Here is a 15,668-nt window from a genome sequence, read left to right as displayed (position 1 = left end):
TAGAATAAGTAGAATAATTTTTAAAGGGTCTACAAATATTTTATTAATGGTGATAGTAATTCCTAGTACCTTTTTAATAACTGCAATCACACATTATTACTACAAACAAAATGACCATGCCACTTGTCATTTTTCCAAACATATTTCATAACATTTAAAAATAAATAATAAAGTAAACCATGCTTATTGTTGTATACTTGGATAATGTAGAAAAATATAATAATTAAAATATAAATTATCTCTGATCCCATCACCCAGAAATAACCACACTTGTTGTTGTATTTCTCACAGCCTTATTTCATAAATATTTTTTTCTATTTGAAACTATACTCCACACGTACAAATTTACATCCTACTCTTTTGATTTAAGATTATAAATATTCCTTTTCCTATTTATTTTAAATTCTTATAGCTTCATGCAGTGTTACATTTTGGTGTTTGGATGGTTTATGATTTATTTAACCATTCTTCCTTATTAGATATTATAAAAAACACTAGCTTGAGCACTTTTTAGTTATAAAGAATTTTCTGCTACTTTAGAATATTTCCACAGAATAGCTTCTAACACCAAAACTTATCAGTCATTCAGCAGTTTCTCTGAAGCATCTTGACTATTCACCATGCTCTCCAGTTCAGACGTCTACGAACTTAGACTCCTAGCATCACATATTGAGAATGCTTATTTTTTACATTTTTATCAGTAATGTGTATTATTTTTTTAATTTTATGTAATGGGTTATGTGTTTATGTCTCTGTGTGTATTTGATTAAATTACTACCCTTATTATTTTTTCATTTTAGTTCATCCTTTCTCAGCTATCTATGTTCTCTTATCTACTGGGCTTTTGTATTTTGTTGCTGATTTATTTGAACTCAGAATCCATTTTTAAACAGCAAAAAGTTAGTATTTGCAAATAAACTCTTATAATACTGGACTTTCACTTAATGCCTATTTGCTTATTGTTCAGATTACCTTCAAAGGTTATTTATCTTACGGTATCTTATGGTATTTTACCATTTTTTAATGAGCTGATACTTTTTCTTAAAAAAAAAAACATTTAAAGAGATTCACTCATTGCCATTTGTGAATTTACAATATTATTTCCTAGTCATGAGTCTATTTAACATTGTGCATTTCACTGTATTACTCTGATTTCTAATACTTATATTCATACCTAATAATTGAAAAAAGACAATCTCTAAACAAAATGACTAATTCAGGATTTTCACCTGATACTGTCAAAATTTTTCAGTAATAAAGAAGGAATGGTGTGACTGAGAAATGTCAGAGAATTATGGTGAACAAATGGAATACAATTACAAGATTATCTTTGTGAGTGGCTATGGTTACACCATGGGAATCCAACGATGCCACACATCACCAGTGCTTTGGAGAACGCATACAGAACTGCAGATAGGGAACCTGCAGAACAAAAACTTTTTATTTCTTTCAACAGATTCCCATGACATTGTAAGCCACTGGTGACCACCAACTGAACAAATGAAAAGGAGATAAGGAACTTGTAAAACAAGATTGTCATGCAGTTTGGAAGTTCTCATAACAGTAAAATCCCCAGTGGTTTCTGCTAAAGCTTACAATAGAGTGATAAGAAATTATGGTTAACAGGGCTTTGGTCCTATCCAAGGACTTCTGTGACAAAAAACAAACAAAAAGATGGAAAAGCTAGAAAATTCTTCAAGGTCAGAAGAGCCCTAGAATAAACCAGTTACACTGCTTGCATAAAATTCGCTTCTCTTAAGGCCCGAAAATTCTATCTTGCTTAAAAATAGGCAGAGAATTAAACAATAAATATTTAAGGTGGCAAGTGGTAGAGAAAGTTTAATCAAATTATATGATATCCATTTCAAAACTGGGGGGATTAAAAGGGACCATATATATCTAATTTTATGAAGATGAAAAAGAGCCTTGTCTGAATATACTTCTTTCTCCAGGGGTCCTAGAGAAGAAAGTGGAACCTGGCCTATGGCCTAAGGCCCTCCTTGTAACACTGGAAAATTCCAGTCCAGTGCCAACTCTCCATAAGTGCTGATCACTGTCAATTTTAGAACATGCACTGGATTTCCCTCTGCTCTGCCCCTGGGACCTGTCTGTTTCTGGAGTTAAGGCTGCTGTCTTAAGCTTGCCTCGTCACTGCTCACACGTTGTTTTGTAGCATTTCAGTGAGCTTAGATGTCTGAAGGCCTCTGTAAAGTTAGTGGTCAGAGAGGGACATGCTCAAATAGCTTCAGTCTGACTGGCTGTGGCAACATGGTCGGGAACAGATTGGAGCCAACTGAGACAGGAAGCAGGAAGAACAGTTGGGAGACTATTATAATTAATCAAATGAGGCCCAGGACACTGAGTCTAGAAATGGGGAGGAAGGGATGTATTTGATAAACATCTACGAGACAAAATTGGAGGGGTCTGAAAAGTAATTGTATATGGTGGTGAAGAAGAAGAAAAGAGTCTAGGCTGAGTGCTAGGTGTGGCATTTGACAGTGGTCATGGATGTAGCTTGAGAGGAAATAAAAAGCAGGGATGTAGAAGAGGAAGAAGGTCCATGGGGAGGAAGCTTGGGGAAGCTAATGTGATTAGTGTGGGTCATGCTGACTTTGAGACATTGGAGGGAGACTGACATGAGATAGTTAGAAAGTAGTTAGAAAAACGGGTCTAAAAATTTAAGATGAGGTTAGCATCGAGGACTCAGATTTAGGAGTGTTTGGCAATAGCAAACAGAGTTCAAAATCATGAAAGTAAATGCCATTGCTAAGGAAATCATGTATTAATGAGAAGTTTTTAAAAAATGAACTCCTGTCTTAGCAGCCTGTGAAAGAAAAGAAGCAGCAATGGCCAGAGGGGTCTGAGGAGACCTAGGAAATCCCTGGGCAGGAGTCCCAACCCGAGAGCTTTTGGGATAAATGGGGTTCACTATTCAAGTACAAGGGGATTTTCCATTGAGATCCAAATATTTAGTTTATCTTAAACAATTTGAAGGCGAGGCCACCCTCTGTCTGTGTGCATATGTAGCAATAGCAACCTGGAGTTGAGTAGCGGCTGCCTTCTTCAGATGTGGCATCATGTTCCAGGCCGACAAGGGCGCCGCCTCCTAGTTCATCCAACATTCAGGCAGAGGTGTTATTAGTATCGCATTAAAAATACATGCAGTTTAGCCCTGGCTTGTGTGGCTCAATTGATTGAGTAATGGCCTGTGAACTAAGGGGTTGCCAGTTCGATTCCCAGGTGGGGCACATGCCTGGATTAAGGGCCAGGTTCCCAGTTGGGGGGCAAGAGACAACCACACACTGTTTCTCTCCCTTCCTTCCTTTTTTTTTCTAAAAATAAATAAATATAATCTTTAAAATATATATGTAATTTAAATATAATCCTCAATATCATTTATACTTATAGCATATGACAGAGCAAATTTGATTATATATTTCTAGGGTTTGTTGCATAAACTCAGCCAACTTTTATTCATTAATGTGACTTGGCTGACGTCCATGAACTTTTGGATTTACAACCCTGGAAGAGTGTGTTAGACACTAAGAAAGTGGAAATGTGAAAGAAATAAGTTATGCCAAATGAAATCAAGCAGGCTAGTGAGTTGTGCTGTGGACTTGATAATTCCTACATCCCTTGTGGCGACTTGGATTAGATTCCCACCAGTTTGAAACCACTGGAGGTAGAGGGGTAAGGATGGCTTGTTTGATAAGCATCTACTACGTTTCACACTGCATTAGGTATGTCACATATACCATTCCATTTAACACTGGCAACTCTCCTGGAATGTAAATATTATTTTTCCTACCTTGTAGAAAAGGAAATAAAGGTTCAGAGAGGTTAAATAACCTGCCTAAACATGCATGGCTAATAAGGAGCCAATCCAGACTTGAACTTGAGTTTGGTTCCAACTTCCACTGTTCTTTTCATGACAACAGGCCACCTTCCCAGCCATGACAAAGTGTGTCGAAATGATACAATAACTGGGAAAATTTGATAGCCACTCCAAATATCGATCAAAAATTCACATAAAATGAATCTATAATGACATATTAAAGTATAAGAGTGACAGTTCAAGAAATATGTATAACAGTATTCTGGACACTAAACATAGCATTATTTTGTTGAATAAATCAACAAGGTAATATTGTTCTCTCTCTTCCTTTCCAGAACCTCATGAAATTTTATACCTTTGAAGAACTTTGATTTATACAAAGCTTGTAATATACCTAAGCATTGTTTAGTACAAATGTGATGGGAGAAAAAAAATGAAAAAACATGCTACAGGAAATTCGGTATTAAAAATAAGCCATATACTTAAAACTTTTGCTAAGAAAGGGAGGCTGTGTGCATCATTTTTGAATACTTTGGCTAATGCCAGATGGGTAAAAATTGTGGTCTGATATAAATGTGTCCTTATTTAAAATGCTCAAATACTAATTGCAATATATGTTATTGAACCAATAACTATTATAATTCTAAATCTGTTCTATATATTTTGGTTTATTTTTCAATTCCCTAAAGGATACAGTCATGATCTCAAACTTATCTCTTACCGTTTTTTCTAGTTTGCAAATTTAAACTTCAGCGAGTCAGCTGGTTTTCCTTTTGATTCAAATGAGTAGGATTTATAAAGTGTTTCTTGCTGGATTTTGCATTATAACTCCGTCTTTTATCAGATTCCAGATTGTTATTCAATATAATAAAATTGCAATACTTCACTTACTGAGAATTTATGGCTCTTTAATGAGATTAAGACTGAAATGAAGGGAAACCATTAGCAGCCACATGAGGAACTTCAAGCCCCCCAACACTGTTCATGGGGTCTGTTTTGCTCATAAGTGAGCAAAGTGACTACAAATAATCCTTGCACTTTGCTAAAACCTCTAGAAATATCTTCAAATTCTATCTCCCTGATGAAAATTAGCTGTGCCTCAGTGGAGAGTTAAATGTCTTCTCAGACATGACTTTTAAAAGTCATTTGACTCAGCCCAAGCCTTCAGACAGGTCAACTACCATCAACTGCTTTTTATAGGTTCAGCAACTGAGGCCTCAGATATAGGCATTTAGTTTATGTTAATAAAACTAAATTTCTGTATTGAAAAAAGTGATTATTTCCATTAGGTATATGGACTTTCTTCTTATTTAGAGCAGATTACTGAGGCCTCAGTGGACATGTCAGAAACTTGTTATATTCTAAGAAAGCCTACATAGCAAGCAAGCCATAGCTTTAAGGTAGAATTTACAATATATAGCTAGTGCCCATAGTATATGAAGATATTTGGAGATGATGCCAGCATAATTGTGAAGAATCACAGAAGTGGTGCCTATGAGGTATGTAGGCTGTAAGACATAGAGGCATGTAGTCACAGGTGCCCCATCTATCATGTTCGAACTTCAACTAGACAGAGAGGGAAATTGAGGCTGGAAGATATTATTTTCCCTAGGACAGACAAAAACAACAGGGCTCAATCATGATTTGAGTCTAGAATTCCTGACTTCAAGTTCAGTGTTCTTTGTGTAATATTTAAGGTGCCTTGGTAAAAAGAAAACATCCCTTTTTCTCTGCATTTTTAAAAATGGCAAATCACCTGCATTAACATTTATAAAAAATAAAAACTGTTACCAATGGTTTCACAGAAGAGGTTGACTTTGATGTTTTTCATTGTTCTCTATAATGGTAATTAACAAAGTTGCAGTATTCCAGGTTGTATTAAACATTTGCCTTTTTGACTATTTGGGGAATTGACTTTGAATAGATTTAAAAACAAACAAACAAAGTTTTGCTAATGATTTCAAATGCCTTGTTGATATAAAATCAAGGCTGCAATAGGATTTTTTCAATATACTTTTGTTCTCTAAGGAAAAACTATGGCTAGTCAAAAATCCCAACTTATTAAGGAAAGAATCAAGTGCATTAGAGTCCTTTCCTATTTTTCAACATCATCGATGTCAATATACTCAAAAGAAAGATGAAAAGAATTTGATTATGTCAGGTTCTCAATTACTTTTTACTAATTTAAATATTGAAAATAAATAAAAAGCCCTGCGTATTAGTCATAGTCAAGGTTGGCTGCGCACTTGTGAATAACTTGGGTATGACATATTAGCTGAAGTGGTAAGCATCTGGGAAAAGAATATTAGGCTCAAGTATATTAAGTTACAAGGTCTAGATCTGCAGGTGCATGCATAAAGACACTTTTCCAAAAACAGACATTATACCTGGTGCATTGTGGCTTAAGAACAAGAACCGACTCAAATTTAAATGCAACACAGTACAATCTTCAGGGTTGTCAATGCGAGTAAACGTGTTCTGGGATTGGACATGCATGCAGGAAGCAGCTTATTCATACTGGAACTTGAAAGGTATGTTAGTCTAAGGTACAGAACCAGTTTTGTTGATAATGCCAATGAAAAGAGAGTATTACATCTCATTGAAGAAGTCCAGGGGAAGAAAACAAAACACACTCTTCAACTCACCGTTCCCGTTGTGCCCAACGAAAGATGATTCATCTGTTGTGTCAGGGGACCCATCATGTTCGCTGGCTGCATTGACATGGGGTGGTCCATTGTTGGTGTGATCACAGCACCCTAGAAGCACACACAATGTCCATCTGAAAACACCTTCCACAAGGAAGAAAACTTTTAAAACAAACAAGCACAGTAAACTGTGTTAACATCCAGTCTGTTTATTTTTTACAGAAAAGGCTAAATTCAACCATGTATAATTTCTACATCCATCCATAGCATTTTCTGTTCGTCTAAAGATATACAGCATTAGCGACTTCCTTTCCTGTGATGTGATTGATCTGTGATGTGTCAAACATGCCTGTTATTTATAATTCTAATATTTCATGTAGAATATATTCCAAGATACCATATGCATCCCCTCTCTCACTGTTCTAAATACAGACCACTCTGCATAAAAACACAAATATTATGAAAAATCTTTGGCTTTTATCAATATTGAATAAGACATTTGGTTTATGCCATTTATCCAGGATCTATATGGATAATTTTGATCATCTCAATACAATCTACCACTAGGGTGATAATGCTGGAGCAGATGGGTTCCTTGCTGGATTTCTTTGAAGGATATATTTAAAATCTAATATAAATGTTATAAAAGTTAAAGTTGCTATTTCCTATGTTTTTAAATTTAGATATTCTGACTTTCTCTCTATGCTTTTGAAACAAGACAGAAGAATACTAAACTGTTCAATGCTGGTCAAATGCAACATTGCTAATTTTTTTTAAATATAAAAATGTCCAGTATTTCATCAGGTATTAGAAAAAGCCTACTTCTAGAATATGCTTTTTGATTTATTTTAACTGTTGGGAAGCAAAAAAATAATAGACATTTAAAACAACTTATGTCCGTATACAAAGTATCACATGCTACTGTGGTACAGGGTCAGACTATATACCCTACCCTTCCTTTTCCTCTAACCTACTAGTCTGCCTTAACTGACTAACCTAGACAATCGAACAATATATTTTTAATTACAAATCTAGGGTTGGGCGGAGTCTTTGATAGTTCATAATTCCAATGTTTTATTTTAAAAATGATAATAAAGGCAGAAGCTCATGCTATAACAACTCATTTAAATATTCTGTGGTAGTAACATTATTATGTATCTGTATGGTATTTTTTCTGTAAACATTTTTTTCACCATGTAACTTTTTTCCCGATACATGTAAGTAAATATTTTGAAGAAATAAAACTAGCAGCGATTCAAGTAGACGACAGGCTCTCAGACCCCAAACTAATTATCCACAAGCAAATGTTTCCTAAAATGTTTTTGCTCAGGATGATTAATTCCTCATGTTACTGTCTAAATCCAACTTCCTGACTGTATCTGTTAAAAGATCAGGCAATCACTCAGCTTTTTTTTATGGGCTCCTCCCATTAATATGGAGGGAGAATAGCAATTGAGCCAAATATTTGGAAATGCTTAATATACAGATTCAGCCTTGTTCCAAAAGGCATTAGAACTTTTGAGTTAGAAACAGTCAGAAAATATATATGTTATTTCATAGGTCTTTAGCTTGGAAATATACACAACTGTGGATTTGTGTTGTTTGAATTTTGTAGTGCTTCTGTGAATTAGCATTCATCAAGATGCTTCTTGAATGAGAAACATGATTAAAAAATTTACATATAATTCAAAGACATGTCAGATACTTTTTCTTCTTGCTCTCTGAATTTCTTTAGAAAAAGCATCTTTATTTTACATTTAAAGAAAGTTCTTACTGGGCTTCATTTCAGGTATTTGCTGTACCAGGCCAGAAGTAAACACTTTAAGAACTGGAATTCTTAAATTAGTTAGAGAAAAACTATATAGAGTAACCCCAGAGCTAAGACAAGTCTTAAAGCATTTTTTCAACTCAAAAGTGGCACTTTCACAACATTTTAATCCTTCACAGGTGCAAAGACTTCAATACTCTTCTTAAACTTGAGCCTTAGCCTATCTTTTTCGAATATTTGCCCCTAGAGATTCTAACATACAGCTAAACTATCACTGTCCTGGAAACTTCTCAATTTAATCAGTCTGCTCTAGCCACATAAAGATTGTCTGTCATAAATCAGAGATAAGACCAAATTGTGTTTGATAAGAATACTTTCTTCACAAAGCCATAGGGGGTGACCTCATTCCCCAGTGTTTCCAAGAAAGACTTGAGTCTTTGTTTGGAAGATAATATGCAAATGAGATATGTGAGTATGTGACAGATGAATCAAAATCCATGCATGATAAGAATAGAAGGATTGAATGCCTGCATTTGGAATTAATTTAGGAAGGATTGTCTGATGTCTTTAAAGAATCCTTTCTCAGAAAGTGTTTGGGTACTCATTTGATTACAGATGCCACAGAATGAGTGCTGCTTCTGTGTATACACAAAACACCTGACAATCAAAGGAAAAAGTGGGGAAGGAGTTTTCATAATTTGGAATTGTAAATAGCAGCACTAGGCACAGAGTGTAAAAGAATGTAAGGGAAACATTATTTTCCTAACCAAACCAGTTATTGCAAGTAAATGAGAAATAAAATAACAATTCTTGGGATAGGACTGGTAAGAGCATACATTCTTGTTCACATTCAGTAAAAATGTTCAGTGCAAAAGAGGATTCCCACAAATTGTTAAGGACATAAAGCCCTTAACAGTCTCGAGGGGTAGAACAGATGCTTTTTTTTTTTTTTTTTTTTTTTACAATTAGTGAGTAAGTTGGAAGTAGTAGACAGAAACCTCTTGGAGAAACAAATTTTCTTGATGGAGAAAGACAACTTGAAGACTCGACATGTTGGTGATCTACAAACAAAGAATGGTGTTTGCTATGTCATCAAAGAATGTCCTTTGTATTCTATAGGACATTAAAAAAATGGAAGAGAAAAAGGAAAGGAAAAGAAAAACCTGCAACTGTTAAGGCCAAACTAGTGGCCTCAACTATAATTGTGCTTCATTAAATATACTGTCAACCCCATTTCAATCCAATGCATATAAGCCATAGACTGAAGAGTGTTTGTGACAGATGTTGCCAACACATTAAGGGTAATTTCATTGACTCAAAATGTATAGAATGTGCTGTCTGACGGAGTTTCCTTGGCAAAGGTTGAGGCAAAAGGAAACAGATTTTTCATTTTAGCATCTCCGGATGTCTGGGTTTGCTCAATGTTTAAGCTGCAAAGAAAAATACTATAACATGCTGTAATCCCACTAAAAAGCACAATGACCAAACAGCTGATGGAAATGTCTGGTCTATTTTGGCCAATGCCTCTGCTCACATTCAAGAGATGTAGGACGGATCTGGTCTCCCTAGTTCTGAAATAAACAATTTCAAAAGTAATTTGGATAAAGTTTCCATAGATCATTGATGTGGAGTAAACATAGCTAACCTAAAGCCAGAAAAGCATCTGCATTGTTAACCTTCTGCCAATAGTTGAAAGACATTTTAAGTCCTGGAGAGTTCATCAATATTATAATTTCCCAAATGAAATATAAGATTACAGTAGTCCCTCTCTATATCGCGGTTCACTTATCACAGCCTCACTTTATCACGGGATTTAAAAAAAAATAGTATATTTAATTATTTATCAAGGATTTTTCACTATATCGCGGGATTTTGTGGTACTGTATACATATGTTGTTAAAGTTACGTAGGTTTAAGAGTGTAGAATATGTTTAAGAACATAAGTAGTGTTTATAAAAGTGTGGAAAAGGTTAATAAGGGACTGGGAACGGTTTATAAGTGTGTGGGAAGGGTTTATAAAGCCTTAAAATATATATAAATACTAAAATAAATGTAAGGTTCCTACTTTGCGGATTTTCACCTATCGCAGGGGGCTGGGGGTTGTCTAGAACGTAATGCCCATGATAAGTGAGGGAATACTGTATTGGCAAATAGGGGAAAATGTGTGGGTTCTCTTCCAACGTAAGCACACATAGCTGGCTTAAAACCTATATTAAACTATTACAAAGTTGATGATCAGTTTCCCTTACTTTCTCCTATTTCCTGTGGGTCTTGTTTGACACAGCAACCAGAGTGATCCTTTTAAAATGTAAGTCAGGTTATGCCCCTCCTTTACTCTAAATCCCTTTTACTCAGGGCAAAAGCCAACATCTGTGCAATGGCCTGGCAAAGTCCTACATTAATTGGCCTTCTGTTCCATTTCTGATTTCATCTTTTACCATTCTCCATGTGGTTCACTCTTTTGCATACTAGTTTCCTTGCTGTTTCTCAAACATTCCAAATATCCTTCTTCCTTTATTACTTTTGCATGGGATTCCCCTGTGACTGGAATGTGTTTCCCTCAGATAATCTGCTCACATGTCTTGGCTCACCCCCTGTTGCCTTCTTCAGTATCTCCCTCAAATAATTTTCCTTTTTCTACTGCATCATGTGGGCCACTAGGTGATGACATAGCCAGTAGATTAAGCCAAAACTTCAAAACTAGGTTCTTGATGACATCGCTTGAGCATCTAGATCAAGTTTTGCCGAATGTCAGTCCTATCCTTGAATTTTTATGTGATGCAGTCATGCCCTTCAGAGTTTATTACAAAATCTGGCGAACAACTTAGAAGGCATTACACATGAAAAACATCATTGTTGTTGGTATATTTTAATCACAATGTATTGTTTATATTTTTGAGTAATAGAATTATATAATAATGAGTATTGGCAGATAGAAAAATTATACTTTGTATAAATAAAAACGTAGGGGAGTATAAAAAAAAAACACCCTATATTAAAGCCAGGACATGGACTACCGTCTATAGAGAGAAGAAGCACCTATATGAATACTGCTTTGACTGTCAATACTCTAATCCAGTGACATTCCAACTATGATCTGTGGATCTGCAGCAGCAAACTAGGGATTAGAATTAAAATCCAGATCCCTGGGCTTCGTGTCTTGTAATCTGTATTTTAATATTTCCAGATGACTTTGATGCACCCTAAAGTTTGAGAAGTCTGCTTTGTTTATAAACTACTATTGTATAAACCAATATTACACTTCCTAAATACAAAAATTGGTTGTATTTACTGTTATTCAATTATGTATTTTAAACCAGCCTTATGATAAGGCATGAGACTTTATAGCCATAATCCCATTATACTTTGTTTAAATATGCAAATAGGCCAAGCCTACATTTTTGATGAGCTGAAATGAGCAATTATCTGAATAATTCAGGTTTCTGCCTGATGACCTAATATGCTTCCATTTGCTCAGTCTTGCATGGGTTGCTGCACGTGTGAGCATTAATTCTTCCTATTTGAAATCTCGGTAAGGCCTGAATTTGAAGTCATTGGAGTGTCACAGTAAGAGGGAAGAAAATTATTTGGATAAGTGAAAATTTGTATCTAGATGCCCCATGTCAAAGTACTTGTGGCCCATATTACACTCTTTTCCTACAATGAGTTATGTAAAACTATAGGAGTTTTTATAGTAATCAGTTAACATGCCTTAAAAATATTGGTGTAAAGTCATTTGTCTTCTTTATCATCTTTATGTTTTAATAGTTATAATCTAGTTAGAAAATAATATAGTTGAGTTTATGCACACCAGGCTATTTTTAGCACATGAAAAGTGCAGTGCAGAGAATGATAAGAGCTTACAGATAAACTAGTGAGTGTGAATGACTGTCCAATAGCAAGGATGATTAAATAAAATAAATGGCATGAAGGCAGTTCATTTAATCTGTGGAATAGCTATCCAAATGCAGTGTCCTGAAATAGTCCTAGGCAACATTCCTTGCTGAATATGCAGAGATGTTTAATTTTTTTTTTCATTTATTCCTACTAGCATGGATAGTTTTTAAATTTTTATTTATTTTTTTAGTAAAGGGGGTTGTTGGGTGAGGTTTAAGAAGGGCTGCTGCTGCTTTGTGAAGGGAGAATAAAGGAGCAGAACCCCCCCCCCCCCATGCCCATCCTTAGAAACACTCATGAATCCTCAACTACCTTACTAAATTTCCAATCAACTTGGAGGGGGCAGTCTGACTTTAAAACAAATCATGTTTGAAATCCCAAAAACTGTGGCAGAGCTGGCAGATATGACTTCAACTTTGGAAGCCATTTGGAATGATCTTGAACAAACACTTGGCAGTATGGGAAAATGACGAATCATCATAGTGAGTGGGAATTGCGATGCCCCTAAGACTCCAATTTAGTACTTAATCCCTTCATTCCCCTTATTATTCTTCAATTGCTTCATTCAATATTATACCTTCCAAGAGGGCAAGGGTTATGTTCACACATCTTTTGTAATCCCTATGAATAGGAATTACATGCAATAAATATTCAAAACAGGTTCTGTGAATTACTTTTCTATATCACAGCCTCTAATCGGTCAGTTAATTTTTTTTAAAAAAGGCTAATACTTAGCAACGTTTTTTATTTAGAATGTTCATACTAAGAGGGCTTAAATCATGTCTGCTTGTTCACCTCTGTCAAATTGTAGTGTCTTAGTGCTGTCTACAGTATGAAGCAGCACTACGTATGAATTATAATATGTATATAATTCATAAATATTGGTTGAAAGACCATTGAAAAACAAAATTTCAAATTAAAAACGTACTTAAAAGTGCAAGTTTGAGATCACTAGTCTAAGTGGAGCATTCCAAAGCTCTTGACAAAACTTGTTTTCACAAGGGGCAGTTTGAAAACTGTGGCTCAGTACACATATTTATGCATTTATTAATATCTCCAATCACCATATTCTTAAAAGTGAGATCTGAAATTCACCTGATGTAAAAAGTTCTATTAATACCACCATAGCATATCTGTAGAAACTATTAAAATAAAAAGTATTTGCTCAGGTGCATAGTCTCAACCAGGTGTGATTTTGCTTTATCTAGAAGGGACATCAGACAATGTCAGGAAGCATTTCTGGTTGTCAAACAGGGGTAGGGGTGCTACTGACATTGAGTGGGTGGGGGCTATTGATGGTAGTAGCCATCCTATAACAGCAGGACACATCCTCACCACAGAGAGTTATCCAGCCAAAACATTATTAGTGCTGAGTTTTAGAAACCTTGGCAAATGCATACAAATATTTATGAGCTCAATTTATACAAAATAAGAAAGACTTGAAGCTGCAATAATTAGAATATGGTACAAAATATCTATCTACTTTCTGCTCCCTACAACTAACAGCAAATCTTAACTTCTACACTGAAATTATAGTTATGATATAAACCAGTTTCTTAAAGACTTGACATCGAAATTAGCTGCCTAAATCTTATAATTTATCAATGAAAGAAAGCAGGACTGTTATGTGACTTTCAATGACTATATGGTTATTTTTTGGTTCAAATTTATTTTGCTATTTATTTTGGAGAACTGTTTTCTCTTTTCTAAAGTTAGACAAATTGGATTCAATTAGCATAGTATTTGGACAGCTAACTACAGATATATAGCTGTGGGATAAAGGTATGATTTTTAGAAGTAGGGCAATTTAGAAGTCATGTATATGGTTTATCTAAAGAGATAATATTAGCCATAAAGAGAGAGTTTTTTCTTTTTCTCTTAAACATTCTTAATTTCATGTTGCTTTTTTATTCTGTTATCATTTATTGAAATTGTTTTTTAAAAATATATAGTATTAAAAAACATTAAAACCAAATTAGTTTTAACATGGAGTCCCCTTTAAAGGAATCCTAATTAAATACCATGCCTGTTCAACTGTGAATAATGGTTTCAATTATTGGTTAAGTACCTACTTGTACAATAATGTCATTTTGAATAAGCATATAAAGTAAATATGTCACATTGAAGTATTTCTTACCAAAGCAAGTACATAGATTATTAGAATTCTCAACAATGCTTTATTGAATCCTTTAGAGTTTAATGTTTAAAACTAAAGAAATCTGTTTGGCAGTGACTTTAGATGTTTTCAACAAGCTTCTTTAGAATTCTAACAGATCACAATGTAAGTATGTTACATTATCGATGGAGAGTTGAAAACTTGAAGACATGGGCCCCCATGGTCAAGTGGTTTTGTTGATGGAAGTGCAACAGGACAATTAGTTCTTTCGTCATTAATCTAACAAAGTTAATTATAAAATGAATTTCATTATGCAGGTGGGTTACTATATTATTTTCCTTTCATATCTCTACTTAATGAGATTATAGTTGCTGAGCCAATAGAAAGATTAAGTGTGCATAGAAGGACCCCAGGTCATCAGTGAGCTTCGAATGGCTTCAGCAACAAGGGGTGAATTTATGTTCATCGACTTCCCATCCTCATCCCATAATCAAGCGTGGCTCTCGGTACAAACACGTGTGCTATAAAAACCCACATGGTATGTTCTGAAGATAGGAAGGAACCACACTATTTATGTAGAAAAACTAACAGTGCATCCTAAGTCCTTTTTCTTTACTTTCCAGGTTTCTTATGGTACATGCCTTCCTCACACACATATACAGGTTCCAAAACTAATTTAAAGACTTTTGAGAAAAAAAAAAAGATTAAAGACCATGAAGCACACTTACCAAATGAATGGGTTAGTTATAATATATTTCACTATCTTCTCTACTTTCTAAGATGCAAAGAAAACTACTGCTAGCTACTCATAAAATATATTATATAATACAAAAGTTATGTCAGAGATATGGAGAACAAACAGCTCCTTACCATTCTGCTACCTTAAAGATAACCCCTAAAATCCATATATCCCTTTGAAGATGAGCAGAAATGATTGTCCTTATTTTTTAGTCCAAGAGGGAATATAAAGGAGACCATGTTAAACTACTTCCTCTGCCAAAGTACAGTCCAGATCACAGTTTTATAGCTGAGTAGCACCTTGAAAGATATTATTTCATATTGGAAATGTCACATATTTTGGACATTGGCACTTCTAAGCCGATGGCTGTTGTAAGATAATATGTTGGAGGAGTTTAGAGCACATAAGACAATTCAGAGATGGGATCATAATATTTGCCATTGATTGTCCTGTCCAGAGGTTATTTAGATTGAATGTGCAGTAGGGTCACCCACGAGACTGAGCTTTCCTGTTCTAGTTCCACAAGACATCTCCAAAAGAAGGCTACCAATTAACCCTCCAGTCTACTTCCCCAGGACTAGCCACATAAAGTCTCTCCTCCTACCACACTGAATTTCTCATTCTTCTCTGACCCATCATTCTTTCTCACCCTTGGTGCCTTTGCCAGG

General features: G+C 35.0%; 1 protein-coding gene across 2 annotated transcripts in view; it reads right to left on the bottom strand.

Annotated features, from left to right (window-relative positions):
• Nucleotides 1-15,668, bottom strand: part of RBMS3 (RNA binding motif single stranded interacting protein 3) — a 611,777-nt gene that overhangs the window by 42,629 nt on the left and 553,480 nt on the right. For both annotated transcript variants that reach the window (XM_090283032.1, XM_090283033.1), the window contains exon 11: nt 6,481-6,591. In XM_090283032.1, the coding sequence (XP_090139158.1) occupies nt 6,481-6,591 (111 nt within the window). The remainder of the gene's footprint in view (nt 1-6,480; nt 6,592-15,668) is intronic.

Source organism: Furipterus horrens, unplaced genomic scaffold (genome assembly GCF_987537825.1).
Source record: "Furipterus horrens unplaced genomic scaffold, mFurHor1.1.pri manual_scaffold_7, whole genome shotgun sequence".
Classification (NCBI taxonomy): domain Eukaryota; kingdom Metazoa; phylum Chordata; class Mammalia; order Chiroptera; family Furipteridae; genus Furipterus; species Furipterus horrens.
Note: the sequence above shows the minus strand (reverse complement) of the source record. Positions and strands in the feature narration are given on the sequence as shown.